Source organism: Sceloporus occidentalis, unplaced genomic scaffold, assembly GCF_023333645.1.
Source record: "Sceloporus occidentalis isolate IW3139 unplaced genomic scaffold, rSceOcc1.0.p SCAF_5, whole genome shotgun sequence".
In the NCBI taxonomy this organism is placed as follows: Eukaryota; Metazoa; Chordata; class Lepidosauria; order Squamata; family Phrynosomatidae; genus Sceloporus; species Sceloporus occidentalis.
The window spans coordinates 104,947,726-104,973,619 of record NW_028316985.1 but is presented as its reverse complement, the minus strand read 5'-3'; the positions used below and the strand labels follow the sequence as shown (position 1 = coordinate 104,973,619).

Genomic DNA, 25,894 nt, shown 5'->3' with positions numbered 1-25,894 from the left:
GAAGTTTCCATTACAACCAGGCATCCCAATACATAAGAACAACAACAACAAAAATCAGCTGAAAATGACCATACAAATAAACTGGTCCCCTATAGAGCTTTAAATATTAAGAACAACACTTTGAATTAGGCATGAAACCTTTGGCAGGCAGTGCAGTAGGTTCAAAATCAGAAAGATGTTTTCATGCTTCTAGTTCTTCGGCATCATTTTAGACAGCTGACTTGGACTATTTCCAGATAGTCTGCCACTTGGGGCATAGCAGGACATAAATACATTATTATTATTATTATTATTATTATTATTATTATTATTATTATTATTATTATTATTATTCCTGTTCCATTACATTGTCCAGAAAATGTAGGACTACATCGTGGCCTTATCAAGTATGGAAAATCAGTCTATTTTTAGTATCTTCATTTCAATCAGTTTGTTGTTCAGTAATTCATTCTGTCAAATTTCCACATCAGTCTTTGATTTTAAGGAAAAAAACTTGCATATGAAGATTAATGCCAACGTTCATGTGATTTGAACATGTGCATTAATTTTCATATGCAACTTTTTCTAAAATATTCATTTTTGTACCCCACTTTCCCTCTTATATACATTTTTGTATATAATTTTTGAACTGAGAACTACAGACATTATCACACATACGCTATCCCACTGTTTTCCTGATGTGCATTTAACTGTCAAAGATGAGTCTTACTGTATTCTCCTGTGTGTAGTCCATATGCAGCCAATATGTAACACAGGCTTATCCTGCAGCTTTTCAAGGATGGGATTTTCCCATCCTTGAAAAGTCACAGGATAAGCCCAGGTTGCATATGGGAGAATGCAGTGAGACCCATCTTTGACAGTTAAATGCATGTGTATCCTATTGGAAAAATAATGGGATAAGGCAAGTGTGATAATCTACATTGTAAAGTTTGGATAATTATGTAATCCAAAGGATAACTGGGTTCTAATACACATATTAGTCCAAAAGGTGCAAATTAGGTAGATATTTAGATGGACAATATTTTGCCCCTATTCACAAGCTATTCAGAATTGTCAAATGTGCAGTCCTGTTTTTACTGTCCTCAAACAGGACTTTAAAGCCTCTTTTGGTTCACATTGTGATATTTTGGTCTTGTGTTCTTTCAGCTCAGTCTTAATTCAAATAATGTTGACTTCATTTAATTCATTCCTAAGGAAGAATTGTGAAAATTCCCTACTCCCACCCTAAAAGGTACTTTTTGTGCATCAACAGAACGTTGAACAAACTTACATTCTGGGAAGTGCACTATTTTCAAGGAAATAACGAAAAAAAGAGAGTTTTAGGCCTTACTTTACTTCACGTCAATAATTCATAAAAAGCTGGAACTAGACATGAGTCCTCCCATTATTTCCTGTGATGCATGATTTCCCCCCCCCCACTCTTTGTCTAAAAGTGCAAAATAAATGCAAAATGAAATAGAAAAATCTTGAATGCGAAAATGGAAAATGTTTGTAGTCTGTACCAGTAAGTTATTAGCATTCAAGTAACATCTCTGTTAATGGCAATCATACAATTCTGTATTTAAATATGTCATCAAAAATATAGAGAGGAGGGGATGAGTTCAATTAGAAGCTAATAAGGTAAGCATTCGATTGAATTGGTTTTGAGATTGTGGATCTTCTTGCTTGCATATGCAATTGACTTAATAAGTTGCTTAGCAGGAACAGTCAGTCATTGAACAGCATAGCATTTCTTTTTCCAGAGGTCACTGTATGTAAGTCAGGCAGCAAAGCAGGTGATATATTATACATGACAAGCTTGAATGTTGCTACACAAAGAGATTCCAATTCTCTGTGTCCTCTGAGAATTGTTCAATATCCTTGATGGTATCTTATGTCTGGAATACCAGAGGTATGGCATTTTGGGTGTCCTTACTAATCTGTCAAGGATAACATGACATTCTTTCCATTTTTGGATTGTTATACTTCTGCTAGATCACCTTGGGCACTCAGATGCAAGAAGCAAGAGAATGCTGGGTAGTTGTAATATCAATTTATCTCTTAACTGTTATTTAAAATTACCTAAATTACCTAGATCTCCAAAATTGAAACATTTTGTCCGAAGAAATTTGACACATCTAATAAAAAGCAAACTGTATATAACAATAATAAAATATTTTGATCAAATAAATTGCTGAGGTATTCTGTGTACCTACTCAGAGGCCCCATTTATCACATCTGCTTGTCTAGCTCTTCTCTCCATCTGCTCTTACGTGTGATCGGGAAAAATATGGTCTGATTTAAGTTAGAATCCTTCAAGCCATTATATTCCCTCATTATCATGTATAGATGTGGAAGCTGGACAGGGAAGAAAACAGATAGGAAGAAAATTAATTCATTTGAGATGTGGTGCAGGAGAAAAGTGGTTAAGATATTGTGTCCTAGAACAATTCAAGCCTGAATTCTCCCTGGAAGCCAAGGCCCAGTACAGATGGGTCTTTTAGAATGTAAGGAATACGTGCTAGGGTTGCCTTGGGGCAACGCTTACAGACGCCCCGAAACCCTAGCACATATTCTGTACATCAAAATGGCGGCGCCCTGTACAGATGGGCACCGCCATTTTGACTTGACAGACACTTAGCGTCCGCACATTGTGGTACATTTGTGATGTCACATGTGCAGCATTGGCGCACTCAGGCGTCACAAGTGCGCCGGGAAAAGAACCTGCTTTTTGTGGGTTCTTTTTTTGCTGCTGCAGCTTCCCACCAGCAGAAAAGGAGGTGCCATCAGAGCATCCTTTTAGGATGCTCTGTATCAGGCCCAAGATAACTAAATTGAGGCTGTCATATTTCAGTCATATAATGAGAAGGCACGACTTATTAGAAAAGAATGGTGCTGGGGAAGATAGAGGGCAGTAGAAAGAGAGGAAGACTGCATGCCAGATGGATAGATTCAGTTAGGGAGACCATGGGCCTGAGCCTACAGGATCTGAGCAGAGAGGCTATGACACATCTCATACATGGGATCACCCTGAGTTGAGGTTGACTTGAAGGTAGCTAACAACAGCAGGGGGGGGGGTTATAGGGGATGTTTTATTTGTCTTTTAAACTTTGGGTTGTTTTAGAAATGATTTTAATGTGTTTTAGCAGGTAATTTTAATAGTTTTTAAATTTTATTGTAAATATTTCTGGAAGCTGTCCTGGCTCCCACTCTGGGAAAAAGGCAGCATATACATGAAATAAAGCAATAAATAAATGAAGCTTACAGCCAAGTACTATATTAAACAAAAGAGACTTCCCCCACAGCACATCACCCCCACCACAACTGTAACTGAAAAGCTTGGCACAGTTGTATTTTATGTTTCTTGTAAGTTCTTTACTTTATAAACTTCTTTGAGTTCATACTTTAATGTGGACATCAGTCCATTTATCAGGCTTTTTTTCTGTGACCTAGTTCACCTTTTGGGGGTATCTGAATAAGTGAGTCCTACTGTTCTTCTAATGACATGGATAAACTGAATTAAAGGAAAACATGAATTCCTGGAATTTTAATGCCATCCTAGACCATCCCAGTTCACTTTCAGGCTATGCAAATTAACTTTGCATTATGCTTATATTTTCCCACAGCTATAAATGTGAACAACTGCTCTTTTGTGAATGTCGCCCTGCATCCCCCCATTTCATTTCTGTAATTTCTATGCTATATATCCCATAATTCTATTGAAGCATACAGATAGATTAGTGCAACCATGCATATGAGACTGTAGATGATGTAGGATGGTCTCTGTAAAAATAATAATTTGCATTAACACATTATAGTGAACCAATTTCTTTTGAGAGTCCTATAAAGGGTATTTAGTTTTACTTTCAAAGTTTCATTTTTAAAAAAGTATTTAAAAGTATGATCTCATCATGTAGAATAATAATTCTCAAAATTGTTTTATAAAGCCATATTATACTTGAAAAAAAGTATGATCTCAGCACAGGCAGATTGAACAACAGAATTCTGAATTCTGAAGGAAAGAATATTTGAAAATGTTCAAAATATTACCAAAAACCAGATGGGAATCTTTGTAATTTGAAACTTATTCTGTGCAAACTTTGCATGTGATTGTTTGTTGTGTATAAAACAGCATTTTCTGTGCAAATTTTAAAAAAAAAATGCTGTTCTCTGTGCAGAAGCGGCTGTTTGCTTCAAGAAACAACCATGTACATATTTTGAGCAAAAGAAGTTCTGAATTAGGAATAGGTTTCAAAGACAGTGTGATTTTTGAAGACTTTCTAACAGTGTAAACAAAATTGGTAAAATTAATAATTGCTTCCTTTAAGAAGAAAATTAGTGAAAAATTACACCCCAAGTGATCAATTATATGTTGATTATTAGTGGTCTACTAATCTCTGTATTTTAGCAGCATTTAGCAGCACCTTTATATCATTGCTTTGTGAGATTACTTGTTTTTCCCTTCCTCTTCAACAGGATAATATTTTTAAGCTGGAAGAGTCGCATTTTGAAAATGGCAGAGGAAAGAGCCCCTATGACCCTAAACTGCTGACAGCTTCTCTGTTAATAGGTATGTAGCTATATAAAATGTGGGTGTATTTTATCTATAGTTAGCTTCTTCTTCCTTTTCCTGATTGTTATCAGAGTTCCTGTTTCTCTCATTTTTGAACTTCCCAAAAAGAGTTGGAATGTGTTTTTATTCACCAGCATTGAGTTACAAGTTCAGACAGGCTTAATCCAGCACAGCAATAAGTACCCGCACTTTCTATTGATGGATGTGCAAGTTTGGAATTTCCAGCATTAAGATTGTGTGGGCATTAAATGTACCACTAGAACAATCATGCAAGTTTGGTTAGAAGCTATTGCAGGTAGAAGCCATGATACTTCCAGAACTTAGACCATGCATTTCTACCCCTACTTCTAGTTAGAACAGTAAACTCCTGCAGGGACGTAGCCAGGATTATAGGAAGGGAGGGTCCAGACTAAGTGCCACGATTAGAATGGGGCTTGGGCGCAGCTGCACAGCAGCATGTGCCATTCATTGTATCTAATGGTGGGGGGTCCAGACCCACAAACCCACCCCTGACTACGTTCCTGACTCCTGTATCATTAACTACTTCAAAAATTCACTTCAATTCAAGAGTAGTAGGATATTAGCTATACAAGCCATAACTTGCATAACTGAAGTTCTAAATCACATACACACAGTCACCTATTAGTTAAGAGGGGGCTGGTTTCAATGAGTATAGTCCTGCTCTCCTCATCATTCAATTGGAGTTATGTGAAACATTACTTCTGAACAGGCGATGAAAGATTCCTGTACAGGATCCTCAAGCCCTTGGGCATTGTGCTCTTTGGATCACAGTCAGTGTTTTGGACTTTGGTCCCACCCATATTAGAAAATTGTGGGTGTGGTAGAGGACTAGCAAAATTAACATATGAACATGACAGACAGTATGATAATATTAGAAAAGCAAAGGAAATTCAAAAGTGATTAATTGCTTGATTTTATTGGAGCATCAAGGAAAGACTTTAAAAAAAAATCCTGGTCACCAGATGGTCTTCTTAAGATGAGGAGTATTTTAATATACTGTTAACACTTAAGGAAAAGAAACAAAGTTCTATACGATTCTTTTGATGTTTAAAGCCTTATGCAGAGAGTGTGATGTAGAATATCTGGATGTCCTGCACCTGGAAGTCCAAATAATCAGACATAGCTACCCCCAGTTCTCTTTAAAATATAAGACTATCCACCTTGAAATCACTTGCATTCTTTATTTACTCAAAACAAAAAGAAGAAAAATACACCTGAAAAGAGTGGTGTATAAATGAGCTCTTGAAGCAAAATAAATTTTAGGCTCAGTTCTCTGATAGATCTGATGTTATATTTGCATGAATATTCAATCAAAAAAGACTGTGATGACAAGGCAGTATTATGAAACTCTGTGGGGATTTGCCAAATGAAGTCATCAGTGTATAGCTTCTCACATTCCATTTTTGTGCAAACTTGCAGCAATACAGTTGTTTTGTTTCTTTTGGCTTAGCTTGGTTTGGCTTCTAAAATACATACACACACAAATATTTTATTCTTGCATGAAGGACAGAAAGGAATTGAGATCAAGGTGTTAAGGAAAAGAGATCAAAGATAAGGATGTCTCTTGATACCATTTGGCAATGCAACAAGTTCCCTTATATTGGTCAGACTATACTAGGCAGGATGGATGAACACTCTATCCTGAATGGCAATGACTATCCAAAAGGAATCTTTCTATTCACCAGCTACCTGATTCTTTAAAATGAAGACTGAGGAGTTTGAACTCTGGACCTTTTCATGGTTCCTCTGCCTATTTTTTTTTTTATATATCATCCACTCCTCCTTTACTTTTTTTTAATGCCGAAACAGCAATGGGGAAGATGTTTTCAGAAGAGGGAGTGCAATAAGGAGTTTTTATTTCGATTTTTTTTTTTTACTCTCCAACATTTTATTTGTGTGCAATGAAAATTGCTGATGGATACCAACCATTTTCCCCCTTGTGAAGACAGTGGCAGTAGTACTGCTGTCGCCTTCTGGATGGGAAAACAGAAGGTAGCAGTGCTCTCACTTTCTTTGCATGTGTACATGCAATTTTATGTAGATTTGTGTGTGAATCCAGCATAGGTGATGGACTGTTTTTTGAAAAGCAAATTGAGAAGTATGTCACTCTAAGGTTTTTCATATCCAATGGAAAATGGCCAGAATGATCCTTCCCAAAAGGATGCTAAAATGAAGAAAGCCATTTTGATGCAGCTCTGTTTTGTCATCAGTTCAGGAGCGGCCAGGCCCTGGTATTTTATTATTGATACAAACCATTTGGCACAGGTGCTTCTGGATTAACTAGTTGAGATTGAATGTTATTACATGTAGGATTAAAGCAGGGTTACTGGGAATTTTTGGAACTGCAGTCCAAAAAGCAACTTCTCAAAGTTTTGGGCAAAAGCAGTTCTTGAGCAACTATATGCTTCTAACACCTAGAAATGTACCTTTAGGAGCAAGGACAGTTCAGGAAAGAAAAAGGTTGCAGTACCTTTTGTAGGCGCATTTTAAGGATAAACTTTCTAGGTCCCAGTATCAAGCCCTCAGTGTGGGTTGGGAAGCATCCCAGAATCACTGAAGAAATATGAAACATGCCTGCATCTAAAAAGAAATACATGGGATCGCATTTCCTTAACACCATACTACAGCAGTTTTCTCAAAAGGCTATTGTGTGTAAATCCAGCATGATTGTGGAAGTCTCCATTAACCACTGCAAAGAGCAGGACACCATGTAGGTAGAGAAAAGAATTGGCTAATAGGAGGAAAAAGAGAGGGAGAAGCCAACCATAAGTTAAGACAACCATTTTGCCTTTTCATCTTGGACATCAAAAAGACTAACCCCCTCTGAGAGTTGAGAGGTGAACAAGTGAACAGTAAATAAATTGACTGTTGTGGTAAAAGCAACAGAAGAAATTATTTTGGGGAGGTATACTCTGAATTTTCTTAGACATTTCAGAAATAATTTCAGCAAAGACACATCTTTAGCAAAGAGATGATGAACAGCATTTAAGTACACACTTTCAGGCATCACTTTAACAAGACCACCAGTCACAAGTGTAACAGCTTCTGCTATGGATATTGCATTATATTATTATATAATATCAAATAAATACCTTGAGCAGAGTTGTATTCACTTCTACAAGGCTCCCTGCATGTTTTGCCTTCAGATGTTACCAAAAAGGCCACAAGCTGAATAGGAAAAGTACTGGGTTGGAGCTGCAGGGGCTGCCGGTGAGGGACCACCCCTTTTCTGCTGTCTGTACCCTGGCATTGGAAACTTTCAGTTTACCATCATTTCATGCAACAGTTTTAAGGAAGCATGTTAAAGTGTAACATTTTCATCATTCATTGTTAATTTTTCATATCATAAGAGGCAATAATAATACTTTTAAAAAAAAGATAATATGATGTAACCTGGTTTTAACTGAAGTGCAATGGGCTCTTCTTCTCCATGGTCTTGCCATCCACGGATTTGAGGTTCCGCAGATGGCTAACCCTATTATTTTAAATGAAGGTGTATGGCCATGCACACATTATACCTTCATAGCCAAAAACAGAACTAGAGGTCCTGCATTTTTTATTATCTGCAGGGGCATCTGAAATAGATCCCTCGTGGATAAGAAGGGACAGTACAATGGGCTTTTCTTATACAAGGTGGTTGAGGGGGAGTATTTTATTCTATTTTTAATTGAGGGAAACAACCCTGTCTTTTGCTCCAGTAGCAACTTATGTTACCACATAACAGAGGATGTAGGAAGAAGCCATGCACACTTCATGTAATGCAATTAGTGTTCCATTAACAGAGAGCGGGAGACTCTAGCATCTTTGTGCTACATGCAAAAGGATTGTATAAATACGTGCCTGAATGGCAAGGATTCTTATATTTCAATTAACAATAGAAAAAAAAATCATGCCACCTTATATGAGGAAGATAGGTGGTAATAAGTAATGTAATGGGTTACTTTGCTATACAGAGTAACAATAATAATAATGACTTGTGTCAGGCAGCACATTGTTGAAGAACTCAACCAATGAGAGTCTTTTATGGAGAGTCTTTGTGAGTCTTTGTGAGCAATTACTTACTGGTAATAAACAGGGTCAAAAATATTTGAGGTTGCTATTCAAGCAGAGAACAACAGGCTGGAGATACCTGTGCTCCAGCCCCATCTCTTTGGTGTCAGTGTAAGCAAAACTGCTTGCTTGAAGGAATCCATTTTTTTCCTGTCCTTTCCATTCATGTTATAAAGTTCACAGCATCCTGCCATTCTCTAGAGCAGGAATTCCCACAATTGGCCCCCAAAATGTTGTTGAACTAAGAACTCATCGGCCATACTGGTTGTGACCTCTGGAGGTAAAATCCAAACAAAGTTTGGGGTTACAAGATTGGGTAACACTGCTTTAGATTGATGAAGAAACCAAATTTATCAAAACTTCAGTAAGCTCTGTTTGATAGCTGGAATTCTTGATAGCACTCCCCCCCCAACCCAGGGTGCATCTATTCTGTTGGAATAATGCAGTTTGACACCATTTTAGGCTGCCATTGTTCCATCCTACAGAATCCTGAGATGTGTAGTTTTGTGAGGCACCAGTATGCTTTTGCAGAGAAGGCTAAAGATCTAATAAAACTGCAAATTCCTGGATTTCATAGCATGGAGCCACAGCACCATAAAGATTTTCAGAGCAGCACTTAAGTGCTGGTAAAATACTGCTAAATTGTTTAGGAAGTGTGTGTGTGTGAAAGCATAATGCGATTTCTAAACATCAGGGGATCATCGACTCCACTTCAGCATCCCTGAATCATTCAGGGAGAGGCAAATTCCTATGAATGGAAACTTTGTGTTCATAGGAAATTGTCTGTTGCCGAACGATTCAGGAATTTTGGAGGGGAGACAACTGTCACCAGACGTTTAGGAGGCATGTCAGGCTTTCACACACACATGCTTCCTAAACGATTTAGTAGTGTTTTACCAGCGCTTAAGCACTGGTCTGAAAATCTTCTAAATGTGGTGTCAAACTGCATTATTTCTACAATGTAGATTCACCCCTAGAGAGAACACTTTATCTTAGTCCCATATAAGCAAATGCTTGCTAGTTATTCCTAAGCATTGCATTTTGGAGATTAGGGGCTCAACAGACCACTCCTTTGGAGCGGCCTGCAGCCACCCCTTTCTTTGCCGGATTGGGGCTGCGGCAACTATATATCTGGCCTTTCTGTGGTGCAAAAAGAAGCCACAAAAAGCACCTCCTTTGTGAGCTGCAGAAAGGACACCCTGGCCACCATGGCTTTTCGCCACATCCTTGGCGCAGCCCATGTAAGCGCTGTGCCGAAGACATAGCATGATTCTGCCCACCGTCTCATCAGGATGGAGTAGGGGCAGCCTGTATGTGGATGCCAAGCCCCCACTCCACACCAAAGCCAGCGTATAATGCCAGTCTGTACAGCCTGTGAACTGGTAATGGAACACTGTGCACAGTTTAGGTTTCTGACAGATAATTGCAGTGGCTGCCTGATGAGTCCATGGGAAAGTGGAAATGGAGATACAGTATTTCTTTGAACATATTGGACATATTTTTCTATTTCTCTCTCACACCACACACAGATGCATACATGTGCATACACATTCCTCCCTCTCATAATAATGTTAGACATTTGTTAGTACAGAAAACAACATTCAAAAAGCCTGTCTTTAAATGCTGTGAAATCATTATCTGCATATATATCTCAGTTAGGCTTTCTGAATCTCTTTTTCTGGATGACCTTTTCCTCCCTTTTGACAGCTATGAAATAAATGTGGTCTTCTTGTCTTTCCCTTAATTTATATTGATTTATCCAAAATCTCTTGAGAGCCGATGACAAGCAAATGGGGGTAAAGTTAAGTAAAGGCTAACACAGGCATCAAAGGCATTTTCTCAAGCACAGTACATAATAAGGGCTATAATTAAGTGATTGTCTCTCCTTTTAAAAATAGCAAGTGGCAGATGAGACAGAAAAATGATAAATAGGTAATTAATGTGCTGTTCTCTTCCACTTGATTTTGATTATACCTCCTGCTGGGCACAAGAGGTCTCATTGCTTTTAATCTTCTTCTCATTCCACATATTTCCACTATCATGTTTTCTCCCTTCCTGTCTTTTATGATACATAGTTCATAGTGCTTGCTGATCCAATTGAAAATAATATGCTTTTAGCCTTTCAAGGGAAGGCAGCTGAACTTTCCCAGCAGGCATGATCAGACATGGTTGCCCCACCATGGAAATATCTTCTAAAATTGGCATGGAAAATAGAAGCATGCTTTGGAATAAGAAGCTTGTTTCCAAAGTAATATTAAATTCTGTTTAGGGCATTCACAATGACCATGACAAATTGAATACCTGAAAACAGTCAGTCAGTTCATTCCATGATTTATGCTTCCAAGAGGCAATGTTCCTTGTTCGGTGCTCTCTCTCATAATGTAGGAACAAAACCTATGGTGGGTACATTCACTGCACATAATAAAATAAATAGGTCCAGCTGTGTACCACCAGGTTCTTCAAGTAGACCAGTAAACCAGTTCTTGTTGTTTACTTTAACATTAGGACATCAGGACAAACAAGGGAAAATTTTAATCCAGTAGTGAAGAGACTTTGAGCCTCTACGTATTGGACTGCAATTCCCATCAGCCTCATCCAGCACAGCCAGTGGCAAAAGATTGTGGAAACTATAGCCCAAATCCCATTTTTGGTGGGTTTTTTGGGCTATGTGTCTAGCAGAGTTTCTTCCTGACATTTTGCCAGCATCTGTGGCTGGCATCTTCAGAGAATGTTTGCCTGGAAAAATCCCATTGGCATCGCACACATTCTGGGTAGGGAAATCTAAGAGAGGTCAGAACTAGGAGAGGAAAGGATTACATTTCCCCACTCCTCTGGCCTTGTCAGGTTTGAGTAAACAAAACCAAGCCACATGGAGAACTACATGCTCTATATTCAAGAGAACTCTTAATCTGAGATATCCTATAGCCTAAATCAATAGACATCCTTCAAGGAGACTGTACTATTACAGTGTAATTTCAATTACTAAAGTGTCAGTATCGAAAGAAATTGTTTTGGGAAGCTAATCACATAACATATAAGTCTGTATAAGAGATAAAGCCAGTGTGATGTGGTGCTTTCTTTCAGTGTTGGACCATGACCCTGGGAGACCAGGATTCAAATCCCTGCTTGTAAATGGAAACCCACTGGGTGACCTTGGGCAAGTCATACTCTCTTATCCTCAGTGGAAGGCAATGGCAAATCCCATCTGAATAAATCTTGCTAAGAAAACCCCATTGTATATTCCCCTTAGTGCCACCATACGAGAGGCACACAGCAACACTATATAAGGGTCTTCCCCCACTCTTACTCTTGCTTTGTGCTAAATCTTCCAGGATTATGTAAACCTTGTTTAAATGGTATCTCTTCTACTGTAAAAAGTCCAAGATAGATTTATTGGGAGACACTATTTTACTTAGCTACTGATAGGGAAATGGAAAGATTTTCTTGAAGACCATGTTCACACCAAGACCAAATTCTGAGACATAAAAGAGGACATTCCAGTAGGTGCCAGTTATTAGGTAAGGCAAAAAATGTTTTCTCCAAACACAATTACTGGAACTACCACAACTGGTTGTATATGATCATATTATATTTACTTTGGAGTTAACCAACATAGGCTTAAGTTCAGAGGCTAGTCATAAGCAGAGGAGACCCATTAAACCAACTGCTGAATGATACATCAAGACTTAATTAAATCAGTAGTTATACTCTAGGCAGCACCGGCATTTGGATTTAGACTTAACATTACTGATCTAAATGTTTGCTGCTCTGCTTAACGTACATGTTTTCAGATAAAGCCTCATCACAGCTATGTCATTTTCAGTACTATCTCCTCATAAGGAAAATGGCCCTGTAAAAGCCTACAAGGAATAGATCCCTTGGCCAAAAGATATAATAAGCAGGCAAGTTCCTAAAATTAATGGCAGGTGTAGGCTAGACTTTCAGCCATGCAAATAATTTGCAGTGGGAATTGTATGTCATGCATTGGCATTCTGTTTTCTGCTTTATAATACATTGCTATGGTGGGTTCATTCATTCATTGAATTATACTGAGGGCAATTTCATGCAATGTTACAGATGGTGAACTTTATTCTGGGACTGCAGCAGACTTCATGGGCAGGGATTTTGCCATTTTCCGCACACTGGGACACCACCACCCAATCAGGACAGAGCAACATGATTCCCGGTGGCTCAATGGTAAGTCAAGTATATCTTTTATTCTATTGTTCAAAAATATATTTATTAAATAAGTAATGTTAGCATGTAATGCAATTTTCCTTTTATTGTGCTTTTCAACTTGAGATGTTTATGCCTTTTCCAACTACTCAGTACCATCCTATTAGTGCCACAAACAAATGAAACTTATTAGGAGTGTGTGTGTGTGCTTTACTTTTAATTGCATTGTAGTTTGCAAACAGAGGTGGGCAACATCTGTACTTTTGGTGGGTACCCTATTCTGTGGATAATGGTCTGCTAGCCAGAAATATATTATGTTGCACAAAGTGATTCTCCTGCTCTCCACTGTGGGATCAAACTTTGTAATAAAACCAGCACATCTGGAAACAAGAACTTCCTGCCTGTAGATTATATTCATGTGTTTAAAACAATACGTGCATGCCACTTCTCCAAGTAGTGAAAACAATACTTATCTGGAAGCAAGTATCCTTCTTGGAATAAGGTCACTGCAGACATGGCTTTTTGTAATATTTATGAGGGTTTTTTTTTGTAGGGGATAAGTTTTATGTTCCACTACTCACCCCAGAAAATATAGCTCTCAAATCAAGTTGCTAGGAAAGCAGACAACTCCTTAAGATGGTTAAAGAGACAACTCACACTTTCTCAGACTCAGACTGATGAAAATTGCAATTTCTTCACATATACACACAGGGGCTGTCCATGGCAGTGGGTTCAGGGCCGCAGCCCTGATCCAGTTTTTGAGGGTGCAAAAAAGAGCCACAAAAAGCGGCTATATGGCATTTCTTCAGTGCTGCTTCATATGGACGCAGCACCAGAGGAGTGCCACGATGCCATGCACCGTGTGGAGCAGCGTGCTGCATCAGGGCACCCGGGGGGAGAAGTCGGGCATGCTTTGTGAGGACTCTACATCCTGACTTTGCCCCCATGTTGCCCTTAATGGCCAATGTGTACAGGGCCATAGATACATACACAACATGGTTAAATGATTTCAAGCCAAAAGATGGGGGAAAGACACAGCTCTCCCTTTGCAGAACAATTTCTAATGATTTCCTTGGGCATTGCTCCTTTTCTATTGATAGAAATCAGTTAGGTTGTGTATCAAAATGAAGATACACTTGGTCAGGACTATTAAACAAATCCTAAAGTTTGAATCAAGTATGCCTTAAGCAACTACAATGTCCCATTCATAGGCATTTAAGAAGTCAGAAATGTTTATTGATTAGCCCTTAGGCCATTTCAGAATAACACAATGTAACACTAAAACAAATAAAACACACTATAAAATCCTATAGAAATTAGAAAAGAGCTAAAATGTAATAATACAGAATCTGAAGTGTATATAGAATACCGTATGGATCATAGTCATCTCAGAATCAAGAGTCAATGAGATGGAAGAATCTCAAAAGATCTTCTAGATTCAATCTAATCCTATTTTGACATATTTCATACAAACACCCCAAAGAAAGATAAAACACATTGTTATAATATGCCTGTGCTTCTTAATGCTTCGAAGTGTTTTTGTCATCTTTGTGAGTAAAATTGTGACTAACATATTTATTTTAATATAACTGATTAACACTTGGGAAAATCTCCAGAATCCAAATAATAGTGGCTTTAGGAGCAAGGGTAAATCCATAATCCAGTTGTTGTTGGATTGCATCCCATACTGAAGGCTGTTCTAGGTATGATTGATGGAACATGGAGGCACACAACTTATAAAGAGCCAGAACTGCCCCCTCACCAGCATACTGCAATACCTAGAAACAGTCATACCTAGAAACAAATTTCTGCCATTGTCTCTCCAAAGTGATTTTATTGGGGATGTTTCAGTGTAAGAATATAATCCCATCTGATTGCTTTTACTTTTTTCACTATAGAGATGTGTGAGCTCTCTCAAATTCTCCTGAAATGAAATGATCAAAGGAGAACCTTTTTGTATATAGTTAATCCAAGTGGTAAGGATACACAAGGCTATTGCCCTGGCACTAGTCCTTCTGTTTTCCTTTCCATGCACTCCTGCTTCTAACTTGTCTCAGATCAGTTTTGATTTGCACTACCTTAGTGCCTGTTGGGTAACATTTTCTTCAAACACTTAGAACCCTTTCACATTACACAATTAAAAAGCTGTATTCTACTTTAATTTCTATGGATGCATTCTGTGTAATCCTGGAGTTTATCATTCAGTGAGGTAATAGAGTTCTCCGGATTAGAACTTCAGATTATAATCATACCATAATTGTGTAGTATGAAAGGGTCCTTAGCTATTCAGAAGTAAGTTAGTCTCCTTCAGAAGGCTTTTTGCTGTGCAATTGACACCTGTGAGCTTGATGTCCCTGATTCTAAATGTTTGGAACATTTTTGAAATCATTCTTGTCTTTTCAAACATGTGGTTTTTATTTACTTCAAATGACATATTTATGAAATTGCTTACACGGCACCTTTTGGTCTCTCAGAAGCTCCAGCTGTAAATGTAGAAAGTGCAAAAGTTCTGTCTTTGAAAACCAATGGTTGCCTGCTGTTATAAAGAAATTCCACAATGGCTTTGGGCTTGTAGTGTAAACTTTAAAAAGAAAGGAAAAGCAGGGATGCCTTTTAATTAAATGGGCACCCTGTGCCAGACATAATGATTCACTGATTGGGAGCCCTGTAGGCGCTAACAAAATGTAAATAACAACTACAAACCTCTGCCAAACATATGGCTCTGCTTGATGTTAGCATCATGAGAACAGCCCTGGATAGTGTTTGCATGTTCACTTTGTGAGAGAAGGATCAAAATATTTTACTTGTTATTTTACCCATATTTTTAATCAAGGTAGGTAGAATTCAAGTGCAGAAGAGAAGATTTGCCACCCTCTCCCAGCCTTTCTGTCAGCATGTAATTATAGTCTTCTGGAATAATCTCTTATTCCCCAACTGATTAATCCCAAGGATAACCTGGTCCAAGCAGTGTAGAGCTCAGTCATACAAGTAAAAGCTGCTTTTGTGGAATAGATCCCCACACTGACAGCTGAGTCAAGAGGATTTATGCAGAAAGAAAGCACAGTCATTGTCCACTGTCCCCATGGTTCACAGCTGATGTCACGTCATTCATCTCTCCTTTTCCTGCATGCACTTGCCAGTCTCTCAGCACTGAATGTGAGAGCAGATTTTCCTAAATTATCACTAAGCACACAACTGAGACGATAAGGAAATGAAGCTGGATGAAGATATAAGGAGATACATTAGCTCGCACAGAGCCTGAAAAGTCATTGAGAAATTAAATATATACTATGAAGCTAATACAAATTTTGTGTGTGTGTGTGATTGTGTATGTGTCCATGTGCACACCTATAGCAGCCTTAGACTCAGGTTGTTCTTTACATGGCAGCTCTGATAGTGCAATGGTTAAATGCTGGCACTGCAGCCATTTACAGCCACAAGGTTCTAAGTTCGATCCCAGGCAGGGCTTCAGGGTTCACTTAACATTGCATCCTTATGTAGGTTACTAAAATGAACACCCAGCTTGTTGGGGGCAATTAGCTTACATGTAGTAAATTGTTTAGGAAGTGCTTAAGTGCACTGATAAGCGATATAGAAATGTACCTGCTATTGCTATATTGCTATTCTGTTTGTGACGGAAACCCAGCACACTATGGAACCCTCTGGACCACTTTCTAAGATGGACATCGACTTAGCACTAGCTGATCTCCTGGGCCTCAGCAATGGGTCTATACTAGTGACTAGAGGATCTTTTTCACTCTTGTGTATTTTTCTATCTCACAGCACCCCTCCTTCCTCCAAATCGTACAGTATCCTTGTCACCTGAGGAACTCCCCAACAGGCTCCAGGGAATGCTGTTTTTTCTCTTCCAAAGAGTGAGACACAGTTTCTTCTACCTTTGCTCCTGCCTCAGATGGAGAAGGAGGGAAAGAGAGAGATAGAGAGAAGCAGAGAAGGAGATTGATTTGCGTAGTATTTACTTTTGGCAAAAAGAAAACAAAGAAGTTCTAAGTCATCAATAAGGAATGGTTCAATGTAAAAAACTGAAAACCATCAAAATTCATCTGTATTGCCCTTTCTCTTCTATTTAATCCAGAGATTCAAATGGCATGGGTTTTTTTCTTTTGACATGGAATGTCCTTGCTCTCTATATGGTTTAATAAGGCATCACGGTGATATTTTGGCATCCTTTCTGTGACTTTTTTTTTTTGTCCTTGATAGTCTTTATGGTTACTTAAGCAAACAAGCAGTAAAGAAGCTGAGTAAATATTCAGTATTAGAAGAAGGAGAGAGGGAGAAGAAGAAGGCAATTTTGTTTACATTTCACATTCTTTGGAATAGGAGACATAGATCTCATCCTCTTATAACCATTATACAGCACTTTCAGTTCTTTCCTATTAGCTTCTTACTTTGATAGCTTAGAATGCCCCAATACCAGCTGTCTTATATGCCAACTTTATATATATTCTTTGTATATATTCTTACTTTAATGGCTTAGAATGTCCCAATACCAGCTGTGTTGTATGCAACATGAACATGAATTTTCCAGGGGGTATTTCCCCCCACAAAAAAAGTCACAACGTGGGAACTTGTGACCTATAGGAATATAAGAACCTGCCTTATATAGGGAGCTGGACCCTTAGATCAGCTAGGCCAGTGTTGTCAGCTATGAGCTAGGGATGTAACTTTGTTCTTAAATAAAGCCATGAGTAATTTTTGCAATTTCTTTCCACTGCAAGAAAGTCTTAGAAAATTGTCCAGCTGTTGAAGACTGTTTGCAATTTGATACTTAATCAGGATTTGACCAGTATTGCTTGTGGATCTTTCAATATTCCCTGTGCAACGATTCCAATTCAATCCTGCTTAGTTTCAGAAAACTGTAACCGAAACTGTAACTGTAACTGCAATTAACTGTTCACAACTAGGTCTGCTAGCAGTCCAATCTACAGTCAACATTTTTCATATCCAAGACCAATCTTAACATCAAATCTACAATATGAAGCCAATGTTTGACTTTCAGCCCTCCCACACACATTCATATTCACATGTGCATACATATTATTTTTGTGTCTAGGGTTCCTCACCACCACACCATGTCTGTGACATCCATCTGCTTTCATCTCCCACATGCCCACAGTCAAAACTGTGATGGTACCATTGATGTGAGTAAAAAAGAAGTCCTCTCCTTTCCCTTACTCTAAATGGAAGAGGGGAACAGGGAATTAATCTACACTGTAGAATCTACTGGACTAATTTTCTCTGTACTTTGTACTTTACTATTGCTCAAAATGCATGGGCCAAATAAACTGGCTTTCAGCTGCTTTGGGGGCTTGCCATTTAGATGATGCATGCCCCCAAAGTGGCTGGAAGCTGTGCTGAGGATGCTCTGTGGTCCAAAGGTCCACATTAAAAATGAGTCATTTAGACTGACTCCTGGCCATGATGTTTGGGACCTGCAGCAGCCTGCTTTGGGAGCAGGCCATGCAATTGTAGGGTCCTGGCCTGATCATGGCTGGACCAGCCAGAGGCTGCTCCTTCTGGGCCATGTGGTTACATTGCCTGCTAGCATTTCATAAAAGACCTATACTCTGATCAAGAGATAGGTTGCATGTTGCAATATATCACTGGTAATGGTAGAATTCAGTGGTATACAAATTTACATTCCACTGAAAGTAATGCAGTATGGTTCAGTAACAATTATGGGCCCGTATAGACAGGCCAAAGTGCTTTGGGTCACTTTGGAGGCATGCTGTTTAAGTGATGCATGCATCCTAAGAGTCCAGAAGCTCCACCAAAGCCATGCTCCAGTCCTTAGAACTGGATCATGGCTTTGGTGTGGCTTCTGGGCTGTTAGGACGCATGTATCATTTAAACAGCATACCTCCAAAGTGACCTGAAGCAGCTTTATTTTGGCCTGTCTGTATGTGACCTATATCTGCATTTACATTCATATTCAGATGTATATCCTAGAATGCATGTAGTGTTTCTGAGATAGTAACCAGATGTGATGGGATATTCGGGGTGGTGGGGCAGAAAAATGGGATATAAAGGTCACCTGTGCAACCTGTGGGCCACCCTTTGGCCACCTCTAATTTAGTCTTTATGAATAATCTGCGACTTCAGCATATTTTCAGTCATTTTACTAATTGCAACAGTAAACAGAACATTAAGATGTAGGAGTGTCTTACCATTTACTTAAACAAAATAAGTGGGGAAAATCACAAATCTTACATCCTGTGACTCCTGTGACAAAATATTGACTTCAGAAGGAAAAAAATAGTAAAATGGCACAATACAATATCTTACATTGTGTCTTGAATTTACACTCTCCCCACTTCTTCAGTGACAATTAGTTTAATTAGTGTTAACCCTGTCAGTTTCCTCTTTTGGGGGCCCACCATATTCAGTGCCTAGTGAGCATTTAAAGATTTACTGTTGACTGCATAATTTAAGTTCATGTGTGTGGCAAAAACGAGTGGAGAGAATTGCACTGAGAAGTGATGCCTCAACAATGCATGTCACTGCAGCATGATCGCCTCTGCTGACATGGTTCTCAATAGATCTCCCTCTGTGAAAATAGGAACTGTTTGCAAATTAATTAGTTTCTGGCAACAGCTTGATTGTTGACCCAGAGTTTGTAGAGTGGAAGAACAATCAGATTAGTGTGTTCGCTACAAAAGCCCACTGCGAAGCAAGAGTGTGGTTTGCCAAACAGAGCTGGGCATGAATGGAGTGAAGCAAATTCTTCTTTGGAGACACCATGGCAAAGGTTAAGTGGATGTGGCTAGGGCACATGGACAAAAAAGCAGGGGTGGGGAGGAGATGGATTAGAAATGTTCATCTGCATAAAGCCTCTTCATGCTAATTGCCTTATGCTGTGTTGGAAACACAATACACGGCTAAGCAGGAGGTTCTTTTACAGCATAAAATATATATTCCTATTAATCATGAACATTATTACAATGAGGAAATATCCAAAATATGCAGATTTCATGTAACAAAATTATAAGTCATCCAATCATTTACATCTTCATTCCAGACAATTTATTTATATATTTACGGTATTTATACCCCACCCTTCAGCCCTAAAGGCTCTCAAAGCGGCTTACAATTATTATTATTTTGAATTAGACGGTTCCCTGCCCTCAAGCTTACAATCTAAAAAGACACAGCACAAAAGGAGAAGGGAATGGTGGTGGGGAAAGGGTTCTGTAGGTCCTGAACATTCAGTGATTCAGTGAGAAGTGGGTGGATTCAGTGAATAAGTCCACATAAAATTGTAATCATAGCTTGTTTTAAGAGTATGAGCTTATTCCTCAATTGCTCAACATGTTTGGATATTTGCATTCTATTGTAAATATTATCCTATTTTGACATGTAATTTATGCAGTTCTAACTAAGGGAATGCCTGTGATTTATTAATTTCACTTTTTAGTTGTTTTATATACAAAAATATGAATTTATAAATATCATCATTCATTTAATTGACAATAGCTATGGTTTTATTAGCCAGATTATCAACTGTATTTAATAGAGTACAGTAGGTGATTGTTTTTCCCCCTTAGACACTTTATGTTTTCCACAACATTTTTGAAGAGATTCATAGTCTGTGATAGGAGAAATATGTATAAACCAACTCACCATTGGCACTCTCTTTCCATGAGATATTTTGATAGTTTTGTTGAAACTTTTTGGGCTTCCCTCATTAATTCCTCAAAATTTTACTGTAAGGACACATGTTTGAATTCAGTTTAATTTCATGTTATCTGAGATTTCAAAGGCTCAAAATGTTACTGAGTTCACTCTTTTTTCGTCCTCACACCTCATATTTAGCCAAAGTAAGTTTATAAAGAATAGAAAGCCAAGCACATCATAGATTAATTAAATATGAACAACTTTCAGATTATTTATTGTCTGATACATATGAAATATTGCAGTTCCATTCTTCATTTGTATCGGTTTCTCAGTTAAATAACCACACTACAGCAAAAGAAATGCCCATGCTGGGTTATTGTACACTGTGTTAATCACTGCTCTTTAAAGTAGAATTACCTATCCTGCAATGATTCTATTCATGTGCACAGCTTTTTAAAACAAATTCTATAGCACTCTATCATTCATTTGAAACCTAGCTACTTATTAAATCTGTGGAGTTTGATAAGCAGGTATATAGTTGGCCACATCTACACTATGACATTCTGAATAAGATGTTGAATGGCACCGTAAACTTTTTGGCCACTGACATAAGTAAATGAGAGCCTGTTTGTGATCTATGGCTATGAAGTGAACCTCAATAGGGTTTTCTTGGTGACCATTTTCTTGGTGGCTGGATGTATTTCATGATCCCAAAAACCTTTGTGGTTTTCATGGGTTTCTGCAATGGTGAGGAAAAAACAAGGCTGCTCAAAGTCAGGAGCATAAACCTTTACCACACTACTCTCATTTGGAAGGTTTCTTCCAACCCACTCACCCTATGTGTAAGGCTTTAGGGTATTTGGCACACTGAAATTTATGTTAATATTTTCAGTGTTTAACTTTCTCATCACAACCTGGGATGGATAAGCAGCCTACATGCTTTTTAAAACATTGTCTGGGAATGTCTCCTTGAGAGACTTCAGCGTATAGGACTATGACCCATCTTGACAGTTCAGTCTGCCTCACTTCTTATGGCAGGGTATCCACATATATCCACATATTCATGAATTTTGTTTACCCACCAGGTGAATGGGGAAAATGGGTTTCGTTGACCAGCATGCAGGTCAGGACCCAGGCTAAGCTGTACCTCTTCATCAGTAACTTGTAAAGTACTGGACTTTCCCATTCCAAATGTTGTCTGTGTCTATTCCTTGCCAAGCAGGGGCCTCTAGTCTGATAAATCTGCAAGCAGAACAAGACTGTTTTCCAGTATTTTCCAGTTGTATAATAAATCCCTTTTTTAATGAGACAAATGGACTTAGAAGTGCATGAGCAACTATTTCTTTGTGTGATGGCATGCTGAGTTAATAGACTGAAGAATATATACATGAAATCACTGGCTCTGATCTATATGCTCCTGTATGTGTTGACTGTGACAATGCTTTGGAAGAGGTGTATTTCCATAAATATTGCAATGTAGAAACATCACTGTACAAGTAACCTTTTCCTAAGTTTTTTTGTTCAGAAAATGTTATTTTCTGTGCAACAGATATCCAGGTTCATACAAAATAGGTCACAAACTGCAAATAGTCATTGGGAATGGCACAATTTTTGATTATTTGTCATAGTGGAGAGAAACATGATAACATTATACATTCTTGCCTGCAAGAATGAAATTTATGAAGATTTATATCCCTAGCACATTCAGTATGTGATCAGAGGTCCAAATCGACACAAGAAGCTACATACAGAGGTTATTCCTGCATATATAAGCCATGCACATGACAATGTTTGGTGCTGTATGCCTTCAAGTCATTTCTGATTCATAGCAACCCTAAGGCAACCCTCTCCTGGGATTTTCTTGGCAAGACTTGTTCAGAGGAGATTTGTCTTTGCCTTCCTCTGAGGCTAAGAGTGTGACTGTCCCAAGATCACCTATTGGGTTTTCCTGACTGAGCAGGGATTTTAAACCTGGTCTCTTGAGTCAATCGAGTGCTCAGACTAAACCATGCAGGCTCTCAATGTCAATGTAGGTAGTATAAATGGAGGGGCTAATCATCCTGATTCCACTTCAGTGTGCATTTTTGCTGTTTTCCAAAGCTACCCTGTGTGTGAGATTAATTTGTATATTAGATTTGGCTGGTCAATGCATATACTGAAATAGAGGTCATGGAAGGATGGTGTATGTATCCACTGTGTACACATTTAAACTTTCTGTACAGAATAAGAGTATAGCAACAATGTTGAAGATCTAGAAAGTAGGTGGAATTGCAACTGCACTCTATTGCAGTGGGGTTTTCTGAAGTTCATTGGGATGACTGAGTAAATAACTGCATATTTGGGGGGGGGGGGGGATAAACACCTGTAATCATGTAGTGAAATAATGGATATGCACACAATGGCCCTCTACACACCGGCCTTAAAGGACAGGTTGGGGGCAGAGTCGGGGTGTAGTGTCTACACAATGTATTCCCTGGCTCTGTCCCCAAGGCATGGTACCACATGGCGCACGACATACATCATCATGGCACTCCTCCTGCACTTGCATCCACATGTTGTAGCTTTTTGCAGCTCCTTTTTGTGCCCAGCAAAGGCCAGATGGGGGTTGTGGTGTGTGGTTGCTGTGGCTCCAATCTGGCAAAAATAGAGACAGCTGCAGGCTGCCCCTTAGGGGAGGCCTGCATAGCCCCTATGTGGCCAAAGACTATCTCATGCCATAATTTTTATAATCCCCAATTTTGAAAGCTTTAAGACTCAGTAACTAAGCCTGAAGGTCATTTAAGCTGTAACCCTCTACAAAATTACATGGGAATAAATTCCATAACACAATGAGATGTTTAGGGTTTTTTTCTCCTCCAGGCTATGAGGCCATGTTCTAGAAGAGTTTATTCCTGACATTTTTCCAGCAGCTGTGGCTGGCATCTTCAGAGAATGCTGGAATGGAAGCGAGTGGGGTATATAAACTGTTGGTTGAGAGGGGGCGATTTGCATGTTAATCTGTGTACTGTTCTGTTGTTGAATGGCAAGGCCTACAAGGGGTCCATTTATTTAATGATCCATTGCCTGCTGGGAATCCCCCTCATCCTGGGTGGTTTTAATTTGCATTTGCTGGATCCTGATTTTGGTGTTTTTCGGGACTGGTAGAAAAACTTTGTTTACTTTAAGAGTTTCTTATTTCCTGTTGAAATTGTCCAGGTGTTTAAAGATTTCAATGGCTTCCCTGTGCATTCTGACCTGATAGTTGTTGGCATGGTCCAGAATTTCAGTGTTTTCAAACAGCATTTTATGTCCAGGATAATTTATAACAGTGGGATGTATTTCTGAGTAATAATGAATGGGGGGGGGGGGGCAGTCATTATAGTTTTTTATGCTTTGAAGACAATTAAATTATAGGTACACAACTGCATTGGAAATGTGTATGTCAAATGAGTGATTACTGATTGTGTGTTCTGGGATCTGTGCAGTCTTTTTAGCTTGGCAAACAATACGATTTAAATTACAGCATGTGCAGAGATGTGTCATGGGACTAGAGTCCATTTTCCAAGTGTTTATAGTTCAGAGAGCTTTGACCTCTGAATTCTGAAAATTAAATAATGTCATGACTGATGTCAAACTGATAGTATGGAGTTGTTTAAATAATCTCTTGCATTTAAAATGTATGAATGTATGGGTGTCAATCAACAGTTCCTCTGTGTTATGAAACTGCATTTGAGCAATGCATAACAGTCTAGTTTACAGTGAAATCAATGAAAATTAATCATAAACATATCCTTGCAGACTTCTGTCTGTTTCTTTATTGTGACATTAGCCACAGTGTGGGACAAATGGAGATGTAATGTAAACTGTCCTTACACAGCAAAATATGGAGCTATCACTCTCCCCAAACCCATTTGAAAATTTGGAAACCTTTTGCATTGTAGTGATATCACACTTCTATCCTAAAAGCCCTGCAGACAACCCTATGAACACTCAAGATGCACTTCCAGCATTCTGTGTGAGGTGTGCGTGTCATACTTCTTTCCACAAAACATGTCTGGCACCTGTACCCCAACCCTACCAAATTTTAAAAATTTTAAAAAGCATAGTTACTTGATGATAATGGTAGTGATGATCATATCTATCTCTGCAAGACCTTTGACCTTGGAACTCATGCAATGGAAGAATTCCAAGTACAAGGAACATTGAAGTGTTCTTGAGTATTCTGTATAGCCATAATCAACTCTGGAAACAATAAGCCTCATGGAGGACTTGTCGCACCTAGGAATATCATCTGAGATACAAAGACCTATGGGCCATGTAGTTGCTGGACAGCGATAAAAAGAATATTCACAGCTATTATTTTCCTGGTGGAAAAATGGGTTTCCTAACTGTCAGAAAACACAATGGGAAAGAGTAATTGATGAGACTTTTGTGGGCATGTGGCAGTATTTGATTGTCTCCTGAGTCCTGAAGTATCTGTTTTATGTTGAGTAGAGTAGGTGGCTGAGACAAATCTGATATAAGCCTTTTGTGTTCAATTTGAGTCTAAAGTGGTCCTCTCCATTTACCTTAGTATGCCCATTTTATTATCTTAGAATGTTGTTGTGTTGAATTTTCTACTTCATCAAGTAGAAAAGGGAGATATTCAGGTATCTGCTCACGCCCAAAGAAGGAGCTCTTCAAATGCATTCAAACAAACATACCCATGTCTATCCCACCATTATTTTTATATGTGTAGAGATGGAACATACCCAAATTCACACCCACACACAGTCTACAAGTAAAAATAAAAATAAAAATAAAAATCTAAACAAAATGTATCAGACAATTAAATTGTAAAGTTAAAATCTGAGATGCACTATACATCACCAGGTCATTCAACAACCACCTACTATTACAGAAAGAACAATTCATACAACATGTAGTACAATATTGGGGGAATCACTTTGGGGGGTATGCTGTTTAAATGATGCATGTGTCCTAAAAGACCAAAAGTCATGCCAAAGCCATGCTCAAGTCCTAAGGACTGGAGCAAAACTTGGGTGCAGCTTCTGGCCTCTTAAGATGCATGTGTCATTTAAACAGCATACTCTCAAAGTGACCTGAAGCAGCTTTATTTTGGCCTGTCTGTACACACCCATAATTTCCACAAGATTCACATTTAATAAATTTGTTTCTGAGTCAAAATATCAACAGTGGGCCCTTGCCTTACACAGAGGATCCGTTCCGGACCCCCCCCCCCCCACGTAAGGCTAATTCTGCATATGCTCGAGCCCCATTTACTTGAATGGGGCTCGTGCGTGACAGCGCGGGAGTGCAGGGGCGCCACGGGCATGCACCCCTTCATTTGAATGGGATGCACCACCCCTTGCGCCCCGTGTGCTGTATGTGGCTTGAGCACGTACGCTCAAGTCTGTGTAAAGCACGCCCGCGTATAACGCGGGTGCACTGTATTATGAGTCTCCTGACGGTAAAAAAAAC

At 38.8% G+C, this 25,894-nt stretch overlaps 1 protein-coding gene across 2 annotated transcripts in view; it reads left to right on the top strand.

The window, feature by feature from the left end:
• LOC149312620 (semaphorin-3A) overlaps nucleotides 1-25,894 on the top strand; it is a 221,756-nt gene that overhangs the window by 145,650 nt on the left and 50,212 nt on the right. For both annotated transcript variants that reach the window (XM_089525014.1, XM_089525015.1), the window contains exons 5-6: nucleotides 4,456-4,549; nucleotides 12,701-12,820. In XM_089525014.1, the coding sequence (XP_089381140.1) occupies nucleotides 4,456-4,549; nucleotides 12,701-12,820 (214 nt within the window). The remainder of the gene's footprint in view (nucleotides 1-4,455; nucleotides 4,550-12,700; nucleotides 12,821-25,894) is intronic.